This window comes from Ovis aries, chromosome 3 (assembly GCF_016772045.2).
Source record: "Ovis aries strain OAR_USU_Benz2616 breed Rambouillet chromosome 3, ARS-UI_Ramb_v3.0, whole genome shotgun sequence".
NCBI lineage: Eukaryota > Metazoa > Chordata > Mammalia > Artiodactyla > Bovidae > Ovis > Ovis aries.
The window spans coordinates 33230813-33252254 of NC_056056.1; the positions used below are offsets into that span (position 1 = coordinate 33230813).

Below are 21442 nucleotides of genomic sequence, written 5' to 3' on the forward strand. Positions count from 1 at the left end.
TGGAACAGAACTTAGAATACAAGGATAAGAGGTGCTCAGTAAATGTGGTGTATTTTTTTCAGTGAAGAATGTACTTCAGGAGGTGTGTTTGAATTCTAGGCAGGAAGAGGGAAACTGAGTGTTCAGGAAAAGCAAAAACATTTCCAGAAATCCCTAGCTGACTTCCACTTAAATCTCCTTGGCCAAAACTATGCCCTATGGGTGTCATCGCTGCACAGTCTGGGAATATGAGTATTTTCAGTTAGGTGCACTGCCCTCCTTGAACAAAGTTATTGTGTAAGTAAAGACAAGGGAAGAATGGATATTGGAAAGGCAAACTGCAGCGTCCACCAAATAGATCTATCCTAGATGTAATAAGGCAGAACCTCTGAGGGTGGCAATTTTAGTGCAAGTTATAAGAAAAACGGCCAGGAAAAAAAAAGAAAAAGATGATCCCAGAGCAAATTTTTCTTAAGCCATTCTGTGTGATGGATACACTGGTTGCGAACATCTGTTTTGTTGACTGCCCGGAGCACACTCCACCCCTACTGCTAGCCCCGCCAACATTTTTGAGGAATATATTTCTACCACCATCACCCCATATACGTGTGGTTACAGAAGTAGGACTCTTGGAGGTCACGTTCATATATCATGCTCCCATCCATCGGATCCAAACCACTGAATTGGAATCACATTCCCAGGAAGTTGGCACTGGGACTTCTAAGTCTCTCCGAATGACTGAGTCATGTAAACACAGCTGTTGGCAGATGTATTTTCTAAGTCACGGACTGGAGCAGCTGAGGAAAGATCATGCACCTCACACAGACAGAAGAGCAGTGAGATAAAGAGGGTCCTTGTAGGGTCTGAGTCCCTGGTACTAGGTTGTTCCTGAGGACGTAGTCTGTCCTTGTCCTTGGGGGTCCACAGCATGTTTCTGAGTGTCCTTATTTTGTTCAGGCCAGCTTAAGAGAATCTTTAGTCGTGGGGAAGAGTTCTAATTAACACACACTTAGCCTTAGGCAACTGAAAACAGAAAGAAGTGACTCTGTGGAGATCAGGTGCCCAGGAAGAAAAGAAACCTGGCAGTTGCCTTATCAACAACAAAGCTGTCTACAAGAGACCCCAGCCAAGGGTAAGCTTCTGCCCTTTGGCTGTTTCACTGGAATTCTGGAACCACCTAGCTCAGCCACTCAAGTGAGCCCACAGCTAATAGGAGGAATGCGTGGCTTTAAAATAGGATCTCAAGAATAAGGGTCTGGAGATTTGGTTTATTCCCACCACTCTTCCCTTTTGTCCCAGGCTTGCACTACTTGTGGAACATGTAGGGTGCCTATCAGTTCCAAGGTACAGATGGGCTAGTGAGATGAGGCACAGAATCAAATATTACAGGCTTCACCGCCTCATCACTAAGCCCACATCTTTGGCCAAGTTTCCCTATATCTTCTGTAAACTAGGGACAATAACTCCTACCTGGGAGAACTATAGGTGTATAAAGATTGGGCTTCCCAGGTGGCACTAGTGGTAAAGAACCTGCCTGTCAATGCAGGAGACAATTCTTTGGAGGAGGTCATGGCAATCAGCTCTAGCATTCTTGCCTGGAGAATGCCTTGGACAGATGAGCCTGGCGGGCTACAGTCCATACCCCTTGGATAGAGGAGCTTGGGGGGATAGTCCATAGGGTCACAAAGAGTCAAACACTACTGAAGCGACTTAGCATGACAGCAAATTATCGATACCTAAAAATACCTGACAAATCCCTAAAGCAGCAGAGCCCCAGAACCCCCTTAGATCTCAGGGCTGGAGCCCAGAGTAAAGGAAGGAGGCCCCTCCAGGAAACCATCAATATCACCATTTTATATTTTTTTGCTGTGCCACGGGGCCTGTGGGATCTTAGTTCCCTGAGCAGTGATCTAACCTGGTCCCCACCACTGGACTGCCAGGCAACTCCCTGGGCTTTACATTTTTTTAGCAGCAACTACTTCTCATTTCCTTTAAGACTGCCACACTACAAGGAGCCAGCAGACGAACTCAGAGGGAGGAAAAGAGGCCTTGGGAAGACAGGGTGAGAGGAAACTAGTTTTTAATTATTTTAATTCGGTACCCACCATGTGCCAAGCATACGGATGTGCTTTTCCCACATTATTGCCCGTTTTAATCTCTCTTGGCTGATAAACAGAGAAACAGAAGGGGCAGAGCTGTGAAATGATACTGACAGCTAATGTGGACAGCATCTAGGCAGTTCTGAAATCTGCTCATAGCTCAAAACGAACTGGAAGGGGACTGCTAGCCTAGAACACAAACAGCTGCTGCCATAACTCGGGCACAGGCTTCAGCCTAGAGCCCAAGTCCTGCCCCTTTGGCCCCACTGCTCAGATGGAGCCCGTTATGAAGTAGCCAGTGTTCCCAGGTGCTGATCACTCCCGCTGGGCTCCAAGTACTCTTGAACCCCTCTCGGAAAAAAACCACGGAAGAGAAAGAAGGGAGACCATAAAAAAGAAATGCAGAAAGAGTCAAAGGGAAGAGAAGGCAGGCAACCAACTTTGTAACGATACTCATTCCTTTATTATCGACTGTGTTAATTTGAACAGGGCTGGGGCCTGCAGGCTGCTGGCAGCACTGAGCTGCAGGTGCATTTCAGCTTGACAGAGAGATCTCATCCTAAGCCAAGGAGACAGAGGGTAATGTTTTATATATATATTTATATATTACATATGTCCTGTATCGTCAACTGTATAGAGTGAAAAGAATGGGCCACTGCCTTGTTAATCGCTGTCCTAAATAAAGACCATAGCAATAGACATGGAAATTTGGTCCTAATCAAGGCCCTTACTTTGTCAACCAAGTGTTGGATACATCAAAAGGAAAAGAAGAGAAAGAGAGACGGAGAGACTGAGATCCAGCCACCCCGGTGGCCCTGTTCCCAGCATATCTTACACGGAGTGTAAAGTGTCCCCTGTGGAGGTAAACACACACACACACATAAACACGCGCACGCACACACATACACAAACTGCAGGCAGGAACTCCTCCTCTGACCACACCTTGGGCCCAGCCCTCCAACTGAGGGTGCGGAAGTTGGGTACATTGTGCTATAAGACTGTGAGGGTCAAGTGAGCAGACAATGCAGTCGATGTGTCCAAGTGATGAATAAGGGTAACACATGAGGCTTCATCCACAAACAAGAAAGAGATCACTGGGAGAGGCTGCTCAATGCAGGCCTGGAGGTCCCTCTGCGCCCAGGCCACCTGGAAAATTTCTACACACCACTCCTATCCTAGCCACAGCCGAATCTCTGATCTGAATCCTGAGTCTCAAACCATCTTCTGGGCTCTGATGAAAAATGTTGTTTCCTTGAAGGACAGGAGCCAGTGGAAAATGAATGGCCCAACCACCTGGCATCATAGTTACAGCAGCAATGACATCATTGAAGTAAACCAAACCACAGTTTGGTCCTCAGGGTAGAAACTGAGCTGTGTCCAAGAAGGGTTCATTTCCTGATGGAAAGAGAATAACCAGGTAGCCACTCCCCACCACCACCTCCCACACACCAGATTTTAAGCAGCCCTGTCAGCTTCATGCCTTTCCCCAGTGACTAAACTCCTCATATTCTAGTAACTGGAGACTCCATATTAGGTCGTTTTTCAGTCCCAAACTATGTGTTTTCATTCATGACTACCTCTTCATTCTTCCACCAAAATATACACTTAAAAGGTAAGTCAATGACAATTTATCTTTCTTTTTGGTAGAAATTTACCCGAGATACCCGGAGACATCTTGGGATGTCACAAAAGGAAGTGAAAGGATTTCCTTAGGGACCAATTTGCACAATGCTGAAGGGTCAGTCTTGTCAACAAAACACTGCCCAACAAATCTGATTCAGGAACAGGGGCAATGGGCAGAGTTGGCAGGTTGTGCCTGGGTCTCCATCTCCTGTGCTCCATGAGCGGGGAGAAGCATCAGATTCCGGTGCCTTTGCTTAGCCAGAGGGAGGACACTGATCCTCCCACTAGTAGCGGGGATACAGGCAGCTGCAGGGAATGATGAGGGCTGGAAGCAGCAGCATCTCAAAGATGGAGAGTTGGCCTGATTCCTTGTCGGCCAAAGTGACTTCTCAGAGGGAATGGAAACAAATGGACGTCCCTTGATGACTGTCCACACTGTCTCCATTACTGTTCCATATCCCGGAGGTCCCGAGGAGGCAGCGACTGGTCGGTTCACAGTTCCCTTCCCCAAGTTGGGAAGGTGGGCAGTAAACAGTTCGGGAAGCCATGAGTTCTTGCCAAAGCTGAAAAGCATGGGCTGCGCAGATGGGGTCACTGGAGTCCTTGGTAAGGAGCCCGAGAAGTGGAAAGAGGCTGTTTGAAGCCCGGAAAGCGGAGAGTGGGGCTCTCCCTCCACCCGAAGCACACGGTCACCATCGGCAGGATGGATGTCTTCTGGCCTCAGCACACATCTTCTATTTCTCTAGTCCCAGAAAGCGCTCAGCAGCTGCTCACCGGCGGCACAGGAGATGGGAGATTCCGGGAGAAGCCAGGTAGAATAAAATGCACACAGGCACCTGCGTCTTCCTTTCTGGGCACAACTGACCGGAAGGAGAGTGAGGGCTGACTGGGGCAGCGGGGTGGGGTCTAAAGGCAAGAGGAGGTGGTGGCTGGGCGGTGAGCACGGCAGGGTCAGGCGAGGGCTCCTTTCCCACACGAACTGAGTTCCACGAATAAATAACATTAATTAAATAAAGGAGGCTAAGAGCCGGCAGAAGCACGCCTGCCGGGGTCCCTCCCCCAACATACGCACACGCACATGCGCCCGCACACGCACATGCGCCCACACACGCACACGCACGCACGCACGCACACCGAGCGGCAGCGAGATGAGCCAGGGTTGGCCACCCCGTCCCTGGGGGTCTGGGCGGGGGGGGACGGGGCAAGCCCGACGGAAGGTTGTCACTCGTGGTCGAGCACTGTCGTGGGGCGCAGAGCAGCAGCGGCGGCCAGCGAGCCGTGTGCGGTGGGAGGTGGAGGCCGCTGAGGACTCTGGCACCTGCAGGGGTGTAGATGAGGTTGGGGGGTTGGGGGTGCAGGAAACGGAAAAAAGTGAGAACTTTTCTTTCCCTCATCCTGTCTCTGTAGGAACTCAGCCCTCACAGCCCCAATTATCAGTCTCCCTTCACGCCCTTTGGGTACAACCACAACCCTCCTCAATGTCCACCAGCCCCCGACCTCCCCAACTGCGGTTTCCGCGCTAAGTCCATTGCCCACACTGACCATAATGATACTGACCAGGATCTGGACTTCCGGACTTTAGACGTGGAAGGTCTTTCCAGAAAGCTGTCCAACCGCATCAGCCTCTCCATGTGTAGTGCACGGGGGTCTTGGTCTTGGTCATGAGAGAATTCCATCTCAAAGACCGCTGGCGGGGACACATCCAGCTCCAGAAACATGATGTTCTCAGCCTGTGGCGGGAATATCAGGCCAGAGGTGAGCCCTGGGCCTTATGGCCAGCCTCTTCTGGGCACTCGGGGAGATAATGGGAGTAGCAAGGGTGATGAGGCAGATAGAGGAAGCAGCCGTTGCAGGCATCCACCCACCCTTTCTATTTCCCAGCTTCTTACCCTGTACCTGGGGTGGGACCCCATTGCCATGGCAACCCGAGCATACTGGCTGATCGGCCTCTTGTAGCCCACTGCAGACGTTGGCCGCTTCTTCATTTGGCTGCTATTGCTGTAGGGAAGAGGCTATATTTTAAATCAATTTCCTCTGAACACATAGGGAGAATGATATCATGAAGGATTACGTATCATTCAGGTAGTCAGGAGGCTGCACAGACTGCGAGTTCTGGAATTTGCTTCTCTTTGCTCTAATACAATCTGACAACTCAAAAGAGTAATAACACAAGAAGACATTTCTTCACTTTTGTTGCTTCCATTTTTTTCCACAGTGAAAAGGTCTGACTGAAGACTGGAATGAAGAAAGGCAATCCAATCTTATTTTAGCTGTCAGACTCACAGACTGGCTTCACATACTACAATAAACCATTAATTAGTGGTTCTGCTTTTCATTTTCTTTCATAGGTTTTAATATAATAAAATGATTAGAAACTCAGGCTCGAAATGCAAGAGCTCCAAAATAGCCAAAACAGTCTTGAAAAAGAACAAAGGGAGAAGAGTCACATTTTTTCAGTCTCAAAACTTATTGGTGGTGGCTTAGTTGCTAAGTTGTGTCCCTCTTTTGCAACCCCATGGACTGTAGCCCACCAGGCTCCTCTGTCCATGGGATTCTCCAGGCAAGAATACTGGAGTGGGCTGTCATTTCCTCCTCCAGGGGATCTTCCTGACCCAGGGATCGAACCCGGGTCTCCTGCATTGCAGGCAGATTCTTTACCAACTGAGCTATAAGGGAAGCCCCTCAAAACTTATTACAACATTGTAATTCAACTATACATTAATAAAAAAATAAAAAATTACAAAGTTACAGTAATGAAGGCTGTGTGATACTGGCATAAGACATAAGGATCAATGGAACAGAATTAAGAATCTAGAAATAAACCCTTATATTTATTACAAGCAACTGATTCTCTGTAAGGGGACCAAGACTATTCAATGGGGCATGAATAGGCTCTTCAGCAAATGGCACAGATACAGTTGGATAGCCACACACATAAAAAAACGAAGTTGGATTCTTCCCTTGTACCATACATAAAAAACTAACTTAAAAATTAATCATAGACTTCAATGTAAGTGCTAAACCTATAAGACTCTTAGGTAAAACAAAGGAGTAAATCTTCATAACCTTATAAAATGGGAGAAATTATCTGCAAATCATCCATGCAATATATGAGTTGTATTTCAGTTCAGTTCAGTTCATTTCAGTCGCTCAGTCGTGTCTGACTCCTTGCAACCCCATGAATTGCAGCACGCCAGGCCTCCCTGTCCATCACCAACTCCCGGAGTTCACCCAAACTCAGATCCATTGAGTCGATGATGCCATCCAGCCATCTCATCCTCTGTCGTCCCCTTCTCCTCCTGCCTCCAATCCCTCCCAGCATCAGAGTCTTTTCCAATGAGTCAACTCTTCGCATAAGGTGGCCAAAGTACTGGAGTTTCAGCTTTAGCATCAGTCCTTCCAAAGAACACCAAGGGCTGATCTCCTTTAGAATGGACTGGTTGGATCTCCTTGCAGTCCAAGGGACTCTCAGGAGTCTTCTCCAACACCACACTTCAAAAGTATCAATTCTTTGGCGCTCAGCTTTCTTCACAGTCCAACTCTCACATCCATACATGACTACTGGAAAAACCATAGCCTTGACTAGACGGACCTTTGTGGGCAAACTAATGTCTCTGCTTTTGAATATGCTATCCAGGTTGGTCATAACTTTCCTTCCAAGGAGTAAGCGTCTTTTAATTTCATGGCTGCAATCACCATCTGCAGTGATTTTGGAGCCCCAAAAAATAAAGTCTGACACTGTTTCCACTGTTCCCCCATCTATTTCCCATGAAGTGATGGGACCAGATGCCATGATCTTCATTTTCTGAATGTTGAGCTTTAAGCCAACTTTTTCACTCTCCTCTTTCACTTTCATCAAGAGGCTTTTAGTTCCTCTTCACTTTCTGCCATAACGGTGGTGTCATCTGCATATCTGAGGTTATTAATATTTCTCCTGGCAATCTTGATTCCCGCTTGTGCTTCTTCCAGCCCAGTGTTTCTCATGATGTACTCTGCATAGAAGTTAAATACGCAGGGTGACAATATACAGCCTTGACGTACTCCTTTTCCTATTTGGAACCAGTCTGTTGTTCCATGTCCAGTTCTAACTGTTGATTCCTGACCTGCATACAGGTTTCTCAAGAGGCAGGTCAGGTGGCCTGGTATTCCTATCTCTTTCAGAATTTTCCAGTTTATTGTGATCCACACAGTCAAAGGCTTTGGCATAGTCAGTAAAGCAGAAATAGATGTTTTTCAAGGATTCTCTTGCTTTTTCCATGATCCAGCGGATGTTGGCAATTTGATCTCTGGTTCCTCTGCCTTTTCTAAATCCAGCTTGAACATCTGGAAGTTCATGGTTCACGTATTGCTGAAGCCTGGTTTGGAGAATTTTGAGCATTACTTTACTAGCGTGTGAGATGAGTGCAGTTGTGTGGTAGTTTGAACATTCTTTGGCATTGCCTTTCTTTGGGATTGGAATGAAAACTGACCTTTTCCAGTCCTGTGGCCACTGCTGAGTTTTCCAAATTTGCTGGCATATTGAGTGCAGCACTTTCACAGCATCATCTTCCAGGATTTGAAATAGCTCAACTGGAATTCCATCACCTCCACTAGCTTTGTTTGTAGTGATGCTTTCTAAGGCCCACTTGACTTCACATTCCAGGATGTCTGGCTCTAGATGAGTGATCACACCATCGTGATTATCTTGGTCGTGAAGATTTTTGTACAGTGCTTCTGTGTATTCTTGCCACCTCTTCTTAATATCTTCTGCTTCTGTTAGGTTCATACCATTTCTGTCCTTTATTGAGCCCATCTCTGCATGAAATGTTCCCTTGGTATCTCTAATTTTCTTGAAGAGATCTCTAGTCTTTCCCATTCTGTTGTTTTCCTCTATTTCTTTGCATTGATCGCTGAGGAAGGCTTTCTTATCTCTCCTTGCTATTCTGAGTTGTATTTAGAATCTGTAAATAACTCTTATAGATCAACAATAAAAAGACAAATAATCCAGTTTAAAACTGGACAAAGGATTTGGATAGCCATTTCTCCAAAGAAAATATATAATGGCCAGTAAGCACATGAAAAGATGCTCAACACTATTAGTTATTATGAAGATGCAAATCAAACCCACAGTGAGATACCACCTCATGATATCTCATTGGCTACTAGGATAACTATAATCCTGGAAGATAGATAATAACACATGTTGGCGAAGACGCAGAGAAATTGGACCCTCCAGGCATTGTTGGTGGGAATATAATATGACGCAGCCTCTTTGCAAACAGTATAGCGGTTCTTCAAAAAGTTAAACATGGAGTTACCATATGACCTGGTACTTCCATTACTAGAGGTACATAGTCAAGAAAACTGAAAACATATGCCCTACAAAAACTCATACATGAATGTTCAAAGAAGAATTATTCATAATAGCCAAAAAGTAGAAATAAGCCAAATGACTATTCATTTATGGAAAATAAACACAATGTGGAATATCATAGAATGGAATATTATTCAGCAACAAAAAGGAATGAAGGACTGATGCATGCTACAACGTAGAAGAACCTTGAAAACATTTTGCCAAGTGAAAGATACTAGATATAAAAGACCACATGTTGTATGATTCCATCTATATGAACTATCTGGAATAGGCAAGTCCATAGGGACAGAAAGTGGATAGACTGGTGGTTTTCTAGGGATGGGGACACTAGGGAGCAAATGGGTTTAAGGTTTCTTTTTGGAGTGATGAAAATGTTCTGGAATTCGACAGTGGTGTTGTTATATAACTGTGAATATACTAAAATCCACTGAATAATATACTTTAAAATGGTGAACTTTATGTATAGTTTACATCTCAATAAAGCTATTACTTATAAAACAAAACTCAGGCTTTGCTTTTAAAACATGCATATTCTTTGACCCAAATTCCCATTCCTAGGAATTTCCCTATGGAAATAATCAGAGATGGGGTCAAAAATTTGGGATGTTTGCTCCAATATTATTTACAAGTACAAACAATTAGAAACAAACCAAATGTGCACCAGAATGGACAAGTTAAATTATTCAGTCATGTGAAGGAATATTATGCAGTCATACTGTTTTTGGCTTTATGTAGCCATGAAAAGATTTCTATAACATATTAAGTAAAAAAGCAAATAAAAAGATGAAATTTGTTTTGATTTTAAAGAAGTGTGTATACATGTGTGGATGCTTAGAAAGAAGTTTGGATATTCAACGAAATGTTAATAGTAATTGTCTTTGGATGGTTTTACAATTTTTAAAATGTATAAGTTTATATCTAATAAGTTATTTCAAATACTCAGAAAAGCACAGAAAATAATATACATCTGTTTACCTACCATCCAGTTTTGCTAAATCTTAACATTTTGTTATACTTAACACCAAATCTTTTTTGAGAAGTAAAATATAGGCACAGTTTTTAAGACGTTCCTTCTCCAGAATTAATCCCTGTCTTGAATTTGGTGATTATTAATGTCAGGCATGTTTTAATATTTATATATGTATATATTCATAAACAATATATATAGTATTGTATGCCTATTTCTATATTTTGTACTGTATAGTACAGATACATTTTTTGTGTGCCCAAATATGTCTTTTATATTTATCCATGCTGCTCTAGATTAGATGATTACAATTTAATTATACTGATTATCTTAAGGTTTCAATACAGCATTTTATGTTTTTTATATGTTCTCTTATTGATGGACATCTAGGTCAATTCCTTTTTCTCTCTCCCTTTCTATTTAACACAGTGCTGTTGTAAAGACTTCTGTATGTATGGGTATCTTTAAGTATATATTCAACAGTTTCTTTGGGGTATATACCCAGGAATGGAATGGTTCCAACGTGCATCTTCAGTTTTACTAGATATTGCCCAAGTGGCTATATACCTACAAGAAAGTTCCCATTGCTTTATATTCTGGCCAACTCACAGTATGTTAGACTTTTTATACTCTCAGCAACTTAATGAGCGTGAGGTATTTGATTATTCAAAACAAATAAAAATAGGAAAGAAAACAAGACAGTTATTTCCACTAAAAAATTAACAGGGTTTAGAGTCAGGCAGATCCAAGTTTGAATGTTGGCTCTACCCCTTAGGCTTTGTTACCTTGGGAAGCAGCTTATTATCCCTGAGCTTTAGATATCTCACCATCCTACAGAACTGCTACGATTTAACAAGACAAGCGCGTAGCACAATACACCGCAAGGGCTCAATACGTGGCAACTGTGATGATTATTTATTCTCAGCTCCACTTGCTAATTTCAAACAGGGATATGAACAAGCAATGAAAAAAGCCAAAAGGCAGACAGAAGATAGAAGAGAAGAAAAAACAGGCTGAGTAACTCAGAGATAGGACATTCTGTCCTTGACTAGGAGAACAAGCCGTGCAGGACCTGACAGAACAATGCCAGCCTTCTGCCACAGCAAGTAGTGAAAAACCACAGTCTCAGGTTTTATCTTAAAGAATGCTGGATTCCACTTGGGGTTCCCACCAACCCCTCTTCATAGATGAAAAGGAAGGAAGGAGGAAGCTGTAGAAGCCCCAGCTTGCTCTGCTGCTGTGGACCCTCTGAGAGGTGGGGAGGCGGCTTTTAGCGGAGAGGAGCAGGGAAATCAGTAAAATAATAGCTTATCATTTATAAGGTGCATCTCTGCATCTCATTAAAACTTTACAACTTCCTGAGGTTCAGATGGAACAGAAAAGGAGACTGAGGCTCAGAAAAGTGAAATGCCTTGTGCGCCCAAGGTCATACAACTAGAAAGAGACTGGGAACTGAACTTTCCCAAATGCTCCTTTTAGATTCCATGCTGTCTTTCAGGAGCACACACACAACTGTCTGGGCCTCAGCGTGCCTCGAAGGCTACAGGCTCTGGGAACGGGACAAGTGAATAGGGCTGGATGAGCAGAGCCGTGGCTCAGTGTGAATTGGCAGCCTGACCCAATAAAGATGCCAGGGCTATTCTGGGTGGCAGGAGGGAAGAAGGGGGTGGGGGAGGGGAGTCTGTAATTGGGACACCAAACTTCCATCTCCTCTCTCTCTGCCCCAGGCCTACTTTCCATGATTGATCCCTCTGTAGTAAGCAGGCTGTGGCTGACAGCCCAGAATGGAGGCCTGGCTCTGGAGTATCCACCCCTCCCGAAAGAAAGCCACAGCAGTTATCCTGTGCTTAGCAGATCCTCAGAGTTCTCTTAGGACCCTCTCTCCACATAACTTCTATCACAAGATTATATATATTCTCCCCTTAATATTAAAAATATCAGTCCCATCTCAGAGGCTGATCCCAATCTCATTGCCAGCTGTCTGCTTACCATACCTTTCTTCTATTCTGAAAACCAGCAGCCAACATCACAGGGTGTGTTTTCTCATTCCATGTCCTTTACAAGCACCCACCACCGCAAATCTGACTTTTCTCCATGATCGATCAGGTACCCCCGTCCCTGTAGGTCAGCTGTCCACCTTGCAGCATCCCTTGGCTCATCTGAACTGCCCCACCCCCTTCCCATGCCCCCTCCGCATGGCTCACCGCCTGCCTGGGAAGGCAAAAACTTCTTGTTTCTGACTCTTTTTCAGTTTTCACAGGCCTGGGAATAAATCTAGGGACTCAACCCAGAGCTGAGAATGTTCTGACTGAGGTAAACTTTGCCTCTGTAACAAATCCAGCTTAACCTTCTATCCTTATTCTGTTTAGAGCAAGGAATGCTCTCTCTAAACTTGGAGGCAGACTGATTTAAAAATCAAAATCTAAAACAAAAGCAACAAGTCAAACTGTCCTTCTATGGCACTTGTAAGGGATGATGACAAACTGATTTCTCTGGAGTCCCCAAAATTATCATGTTGACTTATTGGTATGACAGCAACCATTGATGGACCATCTCCTCTGTGCGAGGTAGTGGCCTAGAACAGGCCCCCACCTCCCCAACACACACAGACACGTGCGTGTTATTTCATTTCAATCTTGACAATCCTGCAGGGATTTTTGTTTCATCATCCTGACTTTGCAGGTGAAGAAACTTGGGTTCAGAGAAGTTAAGAAACCTTCTCAAGGCAGAGCAGGGACCAGAATTCCAAATGTTCTACATCCCAAATCCAGCCTCTTTCTACTGCACCATGACGCTCTGAAAAGAATCTAGAGTGGCCAGGAATGCAAAGAGCAAAGGGCTAAAGTTACAAATAAAATTTTTGAACCGCAAAACATGGGCTATAGATACTGCCAAATATACAACCCTTAGAAGGCAGTTGTGTATAAATACAATTAAAAATAAAGTCTATTATGAGAAGCCAAACATAAAAGGTCCTACTTGTAAAACTGTGATGGTTGAAGGTAGCTGCCAATATTTTCTTTTCAAAGTAACTTTAACCAAAATTATTTGCGATTGTGGAACAGACCTCACCTGAAGTTACTGTATATCAGCGAGAGACAGAGAAAAGAAAAGGGACAGACTTCCAAAATAAGTTGATAGGAGTGTGTTTCAAGGGCTCCCCAACAATATCTCCTTGTTTTAGAAAGAAGTGCAGGGAAGAGTGTGGGGGTAGATGCCTGCAGCTAGAGGAGGAGAGGAAATGTTTCTTCCAGCAAAAGCTTTCTAGAGGGACAGCATGACTTTAGGTAATTTCTTTCCAATAAGGCTTTTGTCCTCTCATTTTGAGTAGCCTTCAGTGTCTCATCCCCAGAACACCACAGGCCAAAGTGAAGCAGAATACTCCACAGGTGAATTGAGCAAACGGGACAATGCCTTCATTCGTTAAATATATTTGGGGACAGAAGAGGTTTTCAGCCCTGATCAAGTTATATTGCAAACAGTGGGACCCAGTCCTCCCAGAGAGGCAGCTTGTTCCACAGTCTCAGGCCCCAGAGCTCCCAGAAATGGGGGAAGCTGCATCCAAGGCCCTCCCCTCTCTGGCTGTGAAAGGAGGGGCTTGGGGCACAGATCCAGGCCAGTGACTCTGACACCGGGATGCTACGCTGGGGCGCTCTGTGCTGACTCATTATCTCATCTGGAAATTCCAATTAGGAGGAAAGTGTTTTTACTTTAACCACCAACTGCTATGGAAAAAAAATTGCTTTCATAAAAATCTTCCTAGATCTGTTACTACTTCTCTGTTGTATTTTTGTGGTTTTTTAAAAAGTTCTGAGATAAATATTATTTATTGCAGTTATCAGACAACGGACAGGTGACATTAAAAAAGAAAATAATTTTTGGAGGAGTAATTCAGAATAGCATGTAGTTGACTACCTGGTATTTATTAACAAGTTTTTTTGAAGTTATTTATTTATTGGAATTTTTTCTTAAAGAAATCTATAATACCTGTTTATATCAACTGTATTTAAGTACAGTGGAGAACACTGGGATGTCACAATTACCTTAATACTTTTTACCCTTACCAAGATTATTTCCTACACAAAATAAATATTCTGCATTCCGAAGAGGGACATACAGATTCTGTATGAAATAGCATGGTTAAGTTGTGAATATACTTAACCGTAACTTTGAAAAAGCTTGTGAAAGTATTTATATGTTTACAATTTTAATATAAAATTTCATGGGAACACAGTCCTTTTGGGATCCAGTCAGAAAGCTGCTAACGGAGACATACAAATGTGGGCTGGTGAACAACTGTATACAGATTTAAGCCAACAGGGTATGTACACTGGTTCTTCCCAAAAAGTTATGGAAATGAAAACACTACAGAGTAAGCTAAAGCAAGCAGCTTTTGAGGAATGAGCCAAATTTTTAGGCTTTCCAATAACAAAGAAAACACTGAATCTTTCTCTCTTTGCCTTACTAGGCTGCTGCTGCTGCTGCTGCTGCTAAGTCACCTCAGTCGTGTCCAACTCTGTGCGACCCCACAGACAGCAGCCCTCCAGGCTCCTCTGTCCCTGGGATTCTCCAGGCAAGAATACTGGAGTGGGTTGCCATGTCCTTCTCCAGGTGCCTTACTAGGCAGGAGAGGGAATAAATCAACAGTAAGCAAAGATACCAAGTAGAGGACTTCTATTTTACAAGCTGTTACTGGTATCTACTCTAAATATTATTTAACATGTGCTATTTTAAGATAGCTGTTTTAATTTTTTTAAGTCTGTGTATGGTTTTTCAGTGTATGCACACCACTTTATTTTTGCAAAAAGAGAAGTTATTTTAAAAGTTAAAAAAATTTTAAAGTTATTTGAGTAAAAGGAAGAAAGCAAACTTAAAAAAGCAGCAGAATAAAGAATGAAAATTCATACACATTAAGCAGAAAGTGTATTTTAGCTTCAGGCAAAGTACCACCATGCTTTGAAGTCTGAATTATGTGCTTAGGCAGTCAAGTAAAAATTGCAGGGACAATGTTTTGAGAAACAAATAAACTCCTCTGAAGCATGAAATTTTCAAAACTCAAATCAAGATCCCTTTTCAGTTCCAGATTAAAGGAAGAGGCATGATTAAATGCAATGCACCATCACAGGTGGGCTGGTGTGGGTGGGGAAGAATTGCCTTAATGGATATTATTGAGCTAACTGGCTAAAATTGAATATTGTTTGTTGTGTATTCGTCTGGTGTCAATACAGAATTTCCTGAATCTGATCACTGTACTGTGGTTATGTAAGAGAATGTCCTCGTTCTTAGGAAATATGGGTAAAAGGTTGACTGTCTGCAACTTAATCTCAAATTGTTGGGGGCAGGGGATTAATCAAGCAAGATGTGGCAAGATGCTAACAACTGGGGAATTTTGGTGAAAAGCACACGGGAATTCTTTGTATTATTCTTGATTTTCAAAATTAAAAATTCAAATATAAATCAACTATACTCCAATAAAAAATTTTAAAATAAAGTTAGCCAGTAAGAAAAAAAAAAAAAAACACAACATACCTTTTCAGAGCTTCTCTCATCCATCTCTATCTAATGTAAAGAAATTCTTCTACCTACAAACTTTCACCTTAAGAACTTTGTAAGCACAAAATAACCTTACAAAACCTCACCAGCATCTTCCTCCAGTAGGTGGCAATGAACAGTAGTTTCTGAACCTAGCTTCCCAGTAGAATCAGCTGGAGGCTTTGAAAAAAACAATTAAAAAAAAAAAAGTCCTGGGATCCACCCATACGACCCCTTAAATCAGATTATCTGGAGCCCAGCTCAGAGGTGATTCTAGATGCAGCCAGGGTGGAAAACATCTGCAATAAATGATATACTACTACAGGTCTCTACTTAGACTGGAAAGGTGGATTTTAACTCCAAACTGACCCCATTGAAAAGTCCTTTACTCATGAACTGGCTGCTTACCAACTTACACATGGGGTATGTATGTCAAGATTGGTTCTTCCCAAAGAGTAATGGAAATGCAAACACTGCAGAGTAAGCTAAAGCAAGCAGCTTTTGAGGAATGAGCCAAATTTTTAGGCTTCCCAATGACAAAGAAAACACTGAATCTTTCTCTTTGCCTTACTAGGCTAGGAGATGCAATAATTCAACAGTAAGCAAAGATACTGATTGCAGGACTTGGGCAGGATCAGCCCTTCAGAAAGTAGGCAAATCAAGTAGGCAATCTGATGCTCCAGTGAGGAGTTACGGATCTCTAAAATTAGCTTCCCACTCCAGCTTTGGGGAGACTCTTGCCCTAACTTGGTATTAATATTCCTAGGATAGATAAAGAATTGCCGGGGAAGTGCACTGGTGTCCTGCCTCCGGAGCACCTCTGTACCCAGATTTTCAACGAAGGGGCAGTGGTTCGGCTGGGTGAGGCAGTCACTCGCTGGGTGTGCCTGTCCAGTCTTGTTCTTCAGGGCCACCAGCAGAGGGAGCTGCACACCCAGCCAATGGATGCAAACTAAGAGCTAGGACGTAGAAACAGGTGGAAATGCTGAATCACCCCGCTGAGTAAGGCTACAAAGACCTCACCTGTCTGTCCTTTCTTGATCCGGTTCCTTTTCTGTATTCCTCACTGGACTGTGAGCTCTGACTGTGTCTTATTGACCTTCTGTCTGCAGAGTCTCCCACAGTGTCTGACACACAGTAAGTGCTTGGCAATATTATCTATTGATGTTGTTTTGGGCATCTGACAAACGAATATTCACCAGACTGGCCACATGTTAGCCAGCTAGTATTCTCTGGACCAACGAGACATTGTATTTAACGTTCCTTCCTTCATGGAGATCCCTGTATTTGGTCCTGAAAAAACCCATCCTCCATCTCCCCTAAGTGCCTGGCCACCCCTAATCAGGGGTGAGCTTGAGAGTCCCTAGGCCCAGACAGTGGGATGGGAGACTCACGCTCCACTAGGAACAAGGGGCTGGAACTTCCACTGCTCCTCCTCGCAGTCTAGGAAAAGCCGGTTCATGATCTTGTTCTTCTCCTCTGGGGGGATGAAGTTCTCGATGATCAGGTACCTGGGAGCAGGAATGAGGTAGAGATGGGGGTTTGGGGAGTGAGACCACGCAGTGTAGGTGAAGGTTGCAAGAGAAGAGACAAGCAAGATACAAAGAGGCAGAGGGAACAGAGAAAATGGAAAAACCAAAAAGTCGGGGGGAGGGGGTCCCTAGAGAAACAATGGAGCCTGGAAATCACAGTTTCTCAAGCAAAGATTATAGACTCAGGGCCTTAGGAGTTACTTCTGGGCAACACCCAGCATGCACTTTACAAGGTTCATCTAATGCAGGCAGAGGACAGAAAGGAGAAAACAGGAGGTAGAAGATACTCCAATGGGTCCCTCCCCCTTTCATTCCTTCCATTCCTATGGGTCATGGACATGGGTGAGGAGACAGAACTGAAGCCTTCAGGAAAGAGAGGAGCCTGTCAGGGAGAGGCCCGGAGCCTGAGAGATGGCTGTGCGGGCCCCCGCTGGGAAGAGAAGGGGCCCTACTTGAGCTTGAGTTCCCGGGTCTGCTCATTCTGCGCCTCCTCCAGGTCCTGCCGCACGCGGATGTACTCGTCGTGCTGGTCCTGGATCTCCGCCTTCACCGCCTGCAGCTTGGCGTAGAGCTGGCGAGGGAAGGTGCAGCTCAGAGGCAGTACGGAGTGGCACCCAACGAGGCTCGACTCCCCCAGCCTGCAGGCTCAGGGTCCATCAGCTCAGTCCAGGATGAGGCCAGGGTCCCCGTGTGAATGTCCCTCCATCCATCAGGTCGGGCTATTTTAAGGGCTGCCTCGTCCCTCCTACACCGCTCACTCTCAGCTGCTGTCCACATCGTACAATGCTCAAGTTTGATGGGACCTGGGGAATCTTCCGGTCCAACACCCTCTTTTTATAGATAGGAAACTCAGGCACAGGTTTGCTCAAGGTCACACACAAGGTGCAGAAGAGCCTGAATCAGGACCTGAGTATCAGGACTACTGGTCCAGGGTTCAGGGGAGCCTCAGCCAGTTTGCAAGGTGGCCTATCCCACTCCAGCCTCTCCAGTGGCTCTCAAAAGGAGGGGTGTGGGGAGGGCAACCCCGACCCCACTGTCTGTCCCATTCCTAACACACCGCGAGGTATGGAAACTGGAAACTGCCGCTGGAGCTGGGCCTCTGCCGGGCCTGCTCTGGAGCAGCCACCTCAGCAATGTAAGGGCTTTCCAGGCTCTTCCAGAATCCAGGCTGGAATCTGTGGCTTCCTGCCTTAGGCCCTCAGCTCATGCGCCTGCCATTCCCTGGCCATGGACCTCACAGGGGCCTGGTGGCCAATACTCTCATCTCTGGAGGGCCTTGTGCTTCCTCTCTGAGCTCTCCCAGGCTCAAGTCTCCACTCCCCTGGCCTGCTCAGTGCCTGACTATCCAAACAGTGACTCACTGGTGACACTGCAGGACAGGGGCAAGTGACCCAGGACGAGAGCAGCAAACCTGCAGAGCGGAAGTGAAAGCATTCCCAACCTCTCAGGCCCCTCTTGAAGCAAGAGAAAAGGTTCTATTCCACCCAGACCCCTGCATCCCCTGGCTCCTCACCTCAGTACCCAGGCAACGTAACTCAAGGGGTCAGCGGTCAAGCAAAGTGGGGAGGGGTCGCTAAAGCACAACCTGCCTTAGGCAGGTGACTGCCAGGCCCTCACACACACCCAGACCCAGGGTCCTGCTGTGCCAACTTACCTTCTTGAGTTTCTTGGTTTTGACCTCCACCTCCTGCTGCAGGGACGTGTAGGTGCCCCGGAGCTCCATGGTCTCCTCGTCCCGGAGCATCATCTCTTGCTGCATTTCCCGCTCACGGCGTTTCTAGGTCGGGGCAGGGGACAGGGCTCAGAGGAGCAGCACATACCGGCAAGACCCAAGGGAGCTCTGCCTGTCATGGAACCTGGCTCCGTCGTGGCCACAGGAGCCAGGAGGACACAGAGAGGTTCTCACAGCCCAGGTCCATCGCTCCCACCCCATCCTCAGTGGAGGCCTCTCTGGACCTTCTTCCCAGTTCACAGGGCCACGCTTTTGCAGGCACTGCCCCACATGGAAGGAGACCCCGCCCCTAACCGCTGGGGCTTCCAGGGCCGTCAACCACATCCACTGATGCCCAGGTACTGGCTTTTCAGCTGTCTCAGCCTCTCCTGTGTAGTATCACAGCTGATGGGTAAGACCAACAAACTGTGGTTCTTGATGCTTTCGGAAACAGTTGGTGAAGAACTCACACCTTTGTGGGAGGTTTGGGAATTAGGATCGGGTGCCCTGTAGAAGCTGACATCATAGAGAGCCAGCACCTGGGCGGGTGGACCCATAGGATGCACAGAGTTAGGTTTTCAGCCCTGTAATTCCAGGGACCCTGAGTTCATGATGACTCACTGCCTTCAGCCCCCCAGACCTGACCTCAAGGCCATGCACCACCCCCCAGGGACCTGAAGCCCCCAGCCCCACCTGCTCGGCAATCTCCTGCCTCTTTAGTTCGAGCATCTTCTGCTGCTCATTGGTGTGATCCATGATGTTCCTGCCCCCGATGAGCAGCTTGCTCTCCATGGCCTGGGGACACAGAGGGGTAAAGAGATGGGTTTTCAAAGGGCCAGAGCAGCCCCAGCTTGAGAGGTTTGGCTTCCCTGCCCTTCAGGGCGAGAACAGAAGATATGTCCCAGATGGGGGCTCATGACCCTCACCAAGAAGGAAGTTTTCCCCTCTAGCCTCGTGGGCCCCAGCACAAGGCTCCCACTGTAAGCAAGACCATTAGGTGAGACAAGGCAGGGAAGCCCTCAGAGAATACAGGGCACCTGATCTGTTTGCTTTGGATACGGATGGAAGGCTGGTTCATCATGCCCGGGGAAGGGAATGCGGGCGGCAATCTAATCCTGGCAACCAGGACCAGCTGGTGTTCAGGAGGCAGGGAGATGCAGGATACAGTCTCTGAGCAGCCTGGCCCTTTAGCTAACTGGCTCCTGACTCAGGAAGGGGGCTTTCATTCAGGCAGCAGGAAAGGGTCTGCTCTTCAGCTGGAAAACAGAAGAAAAGACACAGGGAGAAGACTCCCCAGCACTGAAGGGCATTTGGGGCCCCAGAAGCAGCCGGCGTTTGGAGATGGCCAGAAAGACTTGAGCTCCACCCACTCACTGCAAGGTCTCAGCCCAATTACCCTTCATCTCTCACATCTGTAACCCTGGGGCCACCCCTGCTCTGAGAAAGACAGCCAGCAGACATCCGCTGAGCGTTACTGGCCAGGTGCCTCCAACTTTACCCTCAGAGAGACCTCAATCAATAAGGAGGGCAGCTAAGAGCAACTGGCTTCAGGTCATGCAGCTGGTTAATAAAGAGGTGAACCAGTCTCCCCACTGAGCCCTGTGCTATGTGCAGCCCCTCACCTGGTGCTTGGCACAGACATTGTGTAGGTGCTCACTGAATCTGAAGCTTTAAGAATAACAGCCATGGATAAATTGTGCCAGTTGTGACTACATAAAATGCATTTTCACTGTTGCTAGTCTGAGGGTGCTGCCCAGCTGTTCTCTGATTTCATCCCAGGCCTCCTGGAAGGTTGAAATCACCTTGAGCCACCAAAAGAAACTGGCTGCCTCCCCACTGGAATTCTTCCCAGTGGAAGTTGCTGACCGACTGAGGGCTCTCAAAGCAGGGAGTGCTGGCAAAAGAGAGCAGGGGGTCCCTGTATCCCATACATCATGGATGACAGAGCAGGACAGGAATTGAAGGTGGCTTCTGGAGGGGGTCAGAGGTGGGGCTTCTCCCAAACCAGATGCTCTAGAGAAGATTCGAGTGAGGGAGGCACAGGGCCACAGCTGATGCCCTGCTTTTTTCTACCTGATTTAAAGACTGGGGATGAGGGTGGAGAGAGAAGCACAGGGCAAGGAATCAAGAGGAAGAAAATAATTCTTTTCTCCTCACCTGCTATGTGCCAGGTGTCTCACACTTATTTCTGCTCATAACCCTTTAAGCAATGGATCTCAAGATTTTGGTGTACATTAGAATCACCTAGGGAGCTTTTAAAAGGCTCAATGACCAGACTACACCCTGAAAGTGTTAGTTGCTCAGTCATATCCAACTGACTCTTTGTGACCCTGTGGACTGTAGCCCTCCAGGCTCTTCTGTCCACGGAATTCTCCAGGCAAGAATACTGGAGTGAGTTGCTATTTCCTACTTCAGGGGATCTTCCCAACTCAGTGATCAAACCTGGGTCTCCTGCCTTGCAGGCAGTTTCTTTAACAGTCTGAGCCACCAGGGAAATCCCAGACTATACCGTACCACCAGTTAAACTGGAAATGGAGGAGGGTAAGAAGGTGGTGGGGAGAAGGCAATGGCATCCCACTCCAGTACTCTTGCCTGGAAAACCACACGGACAGAGAAGCCTGGTAAGCTGCCGTCCATGGGGTCACT

At 46.0% G+C, this 21442-nt stretch overlaps 1 protein-coding gene across 1 annotated transcript in view; it reads right to left on the reverse strand.

The window, feature by feature from the left end:
• Positions 1 to 2518: 2518 nt before the first annotated feature.
• The window catches only part of KIF3C (kinesin family member 3C), a 35989-nt gene continuing 17065 nt past the window's right edge, over positions 2519 to 21442 (reverse strand). Inside the window, exons 2-8 of the mRNA XM_027966582.3 lie at positions 19490 to 19591; positions 18740 to 18862; positions 17538 to 17656; positions 16948 to 17064; positions 5591 to 5699; positions 5259 to 5431; positions 2519 to 5019 (exon numbers count right to left, since the gene is read on the reverse strand). Coding sequence (XP_027822383.1) covers positions 4923 to 5019; positions 5259 to 5431; positions 5591 to 5699; positions 16948 to 17064; positions 17538 to 17656; positions 18740 to 18862; positions 19490 to 19591 — 840 coding nt within the window. The 3' untranslated portion in view covers positions 2519 to 4922. The remainder of the gene's footprint in view (positions 5020 to 5258; positions 5432 to 5590; positions 5700 to 16947; positions 17065 to 17537; positions 17657 to 18739; positions 18863 to 19489; positions 19592 to 21442) is intronic.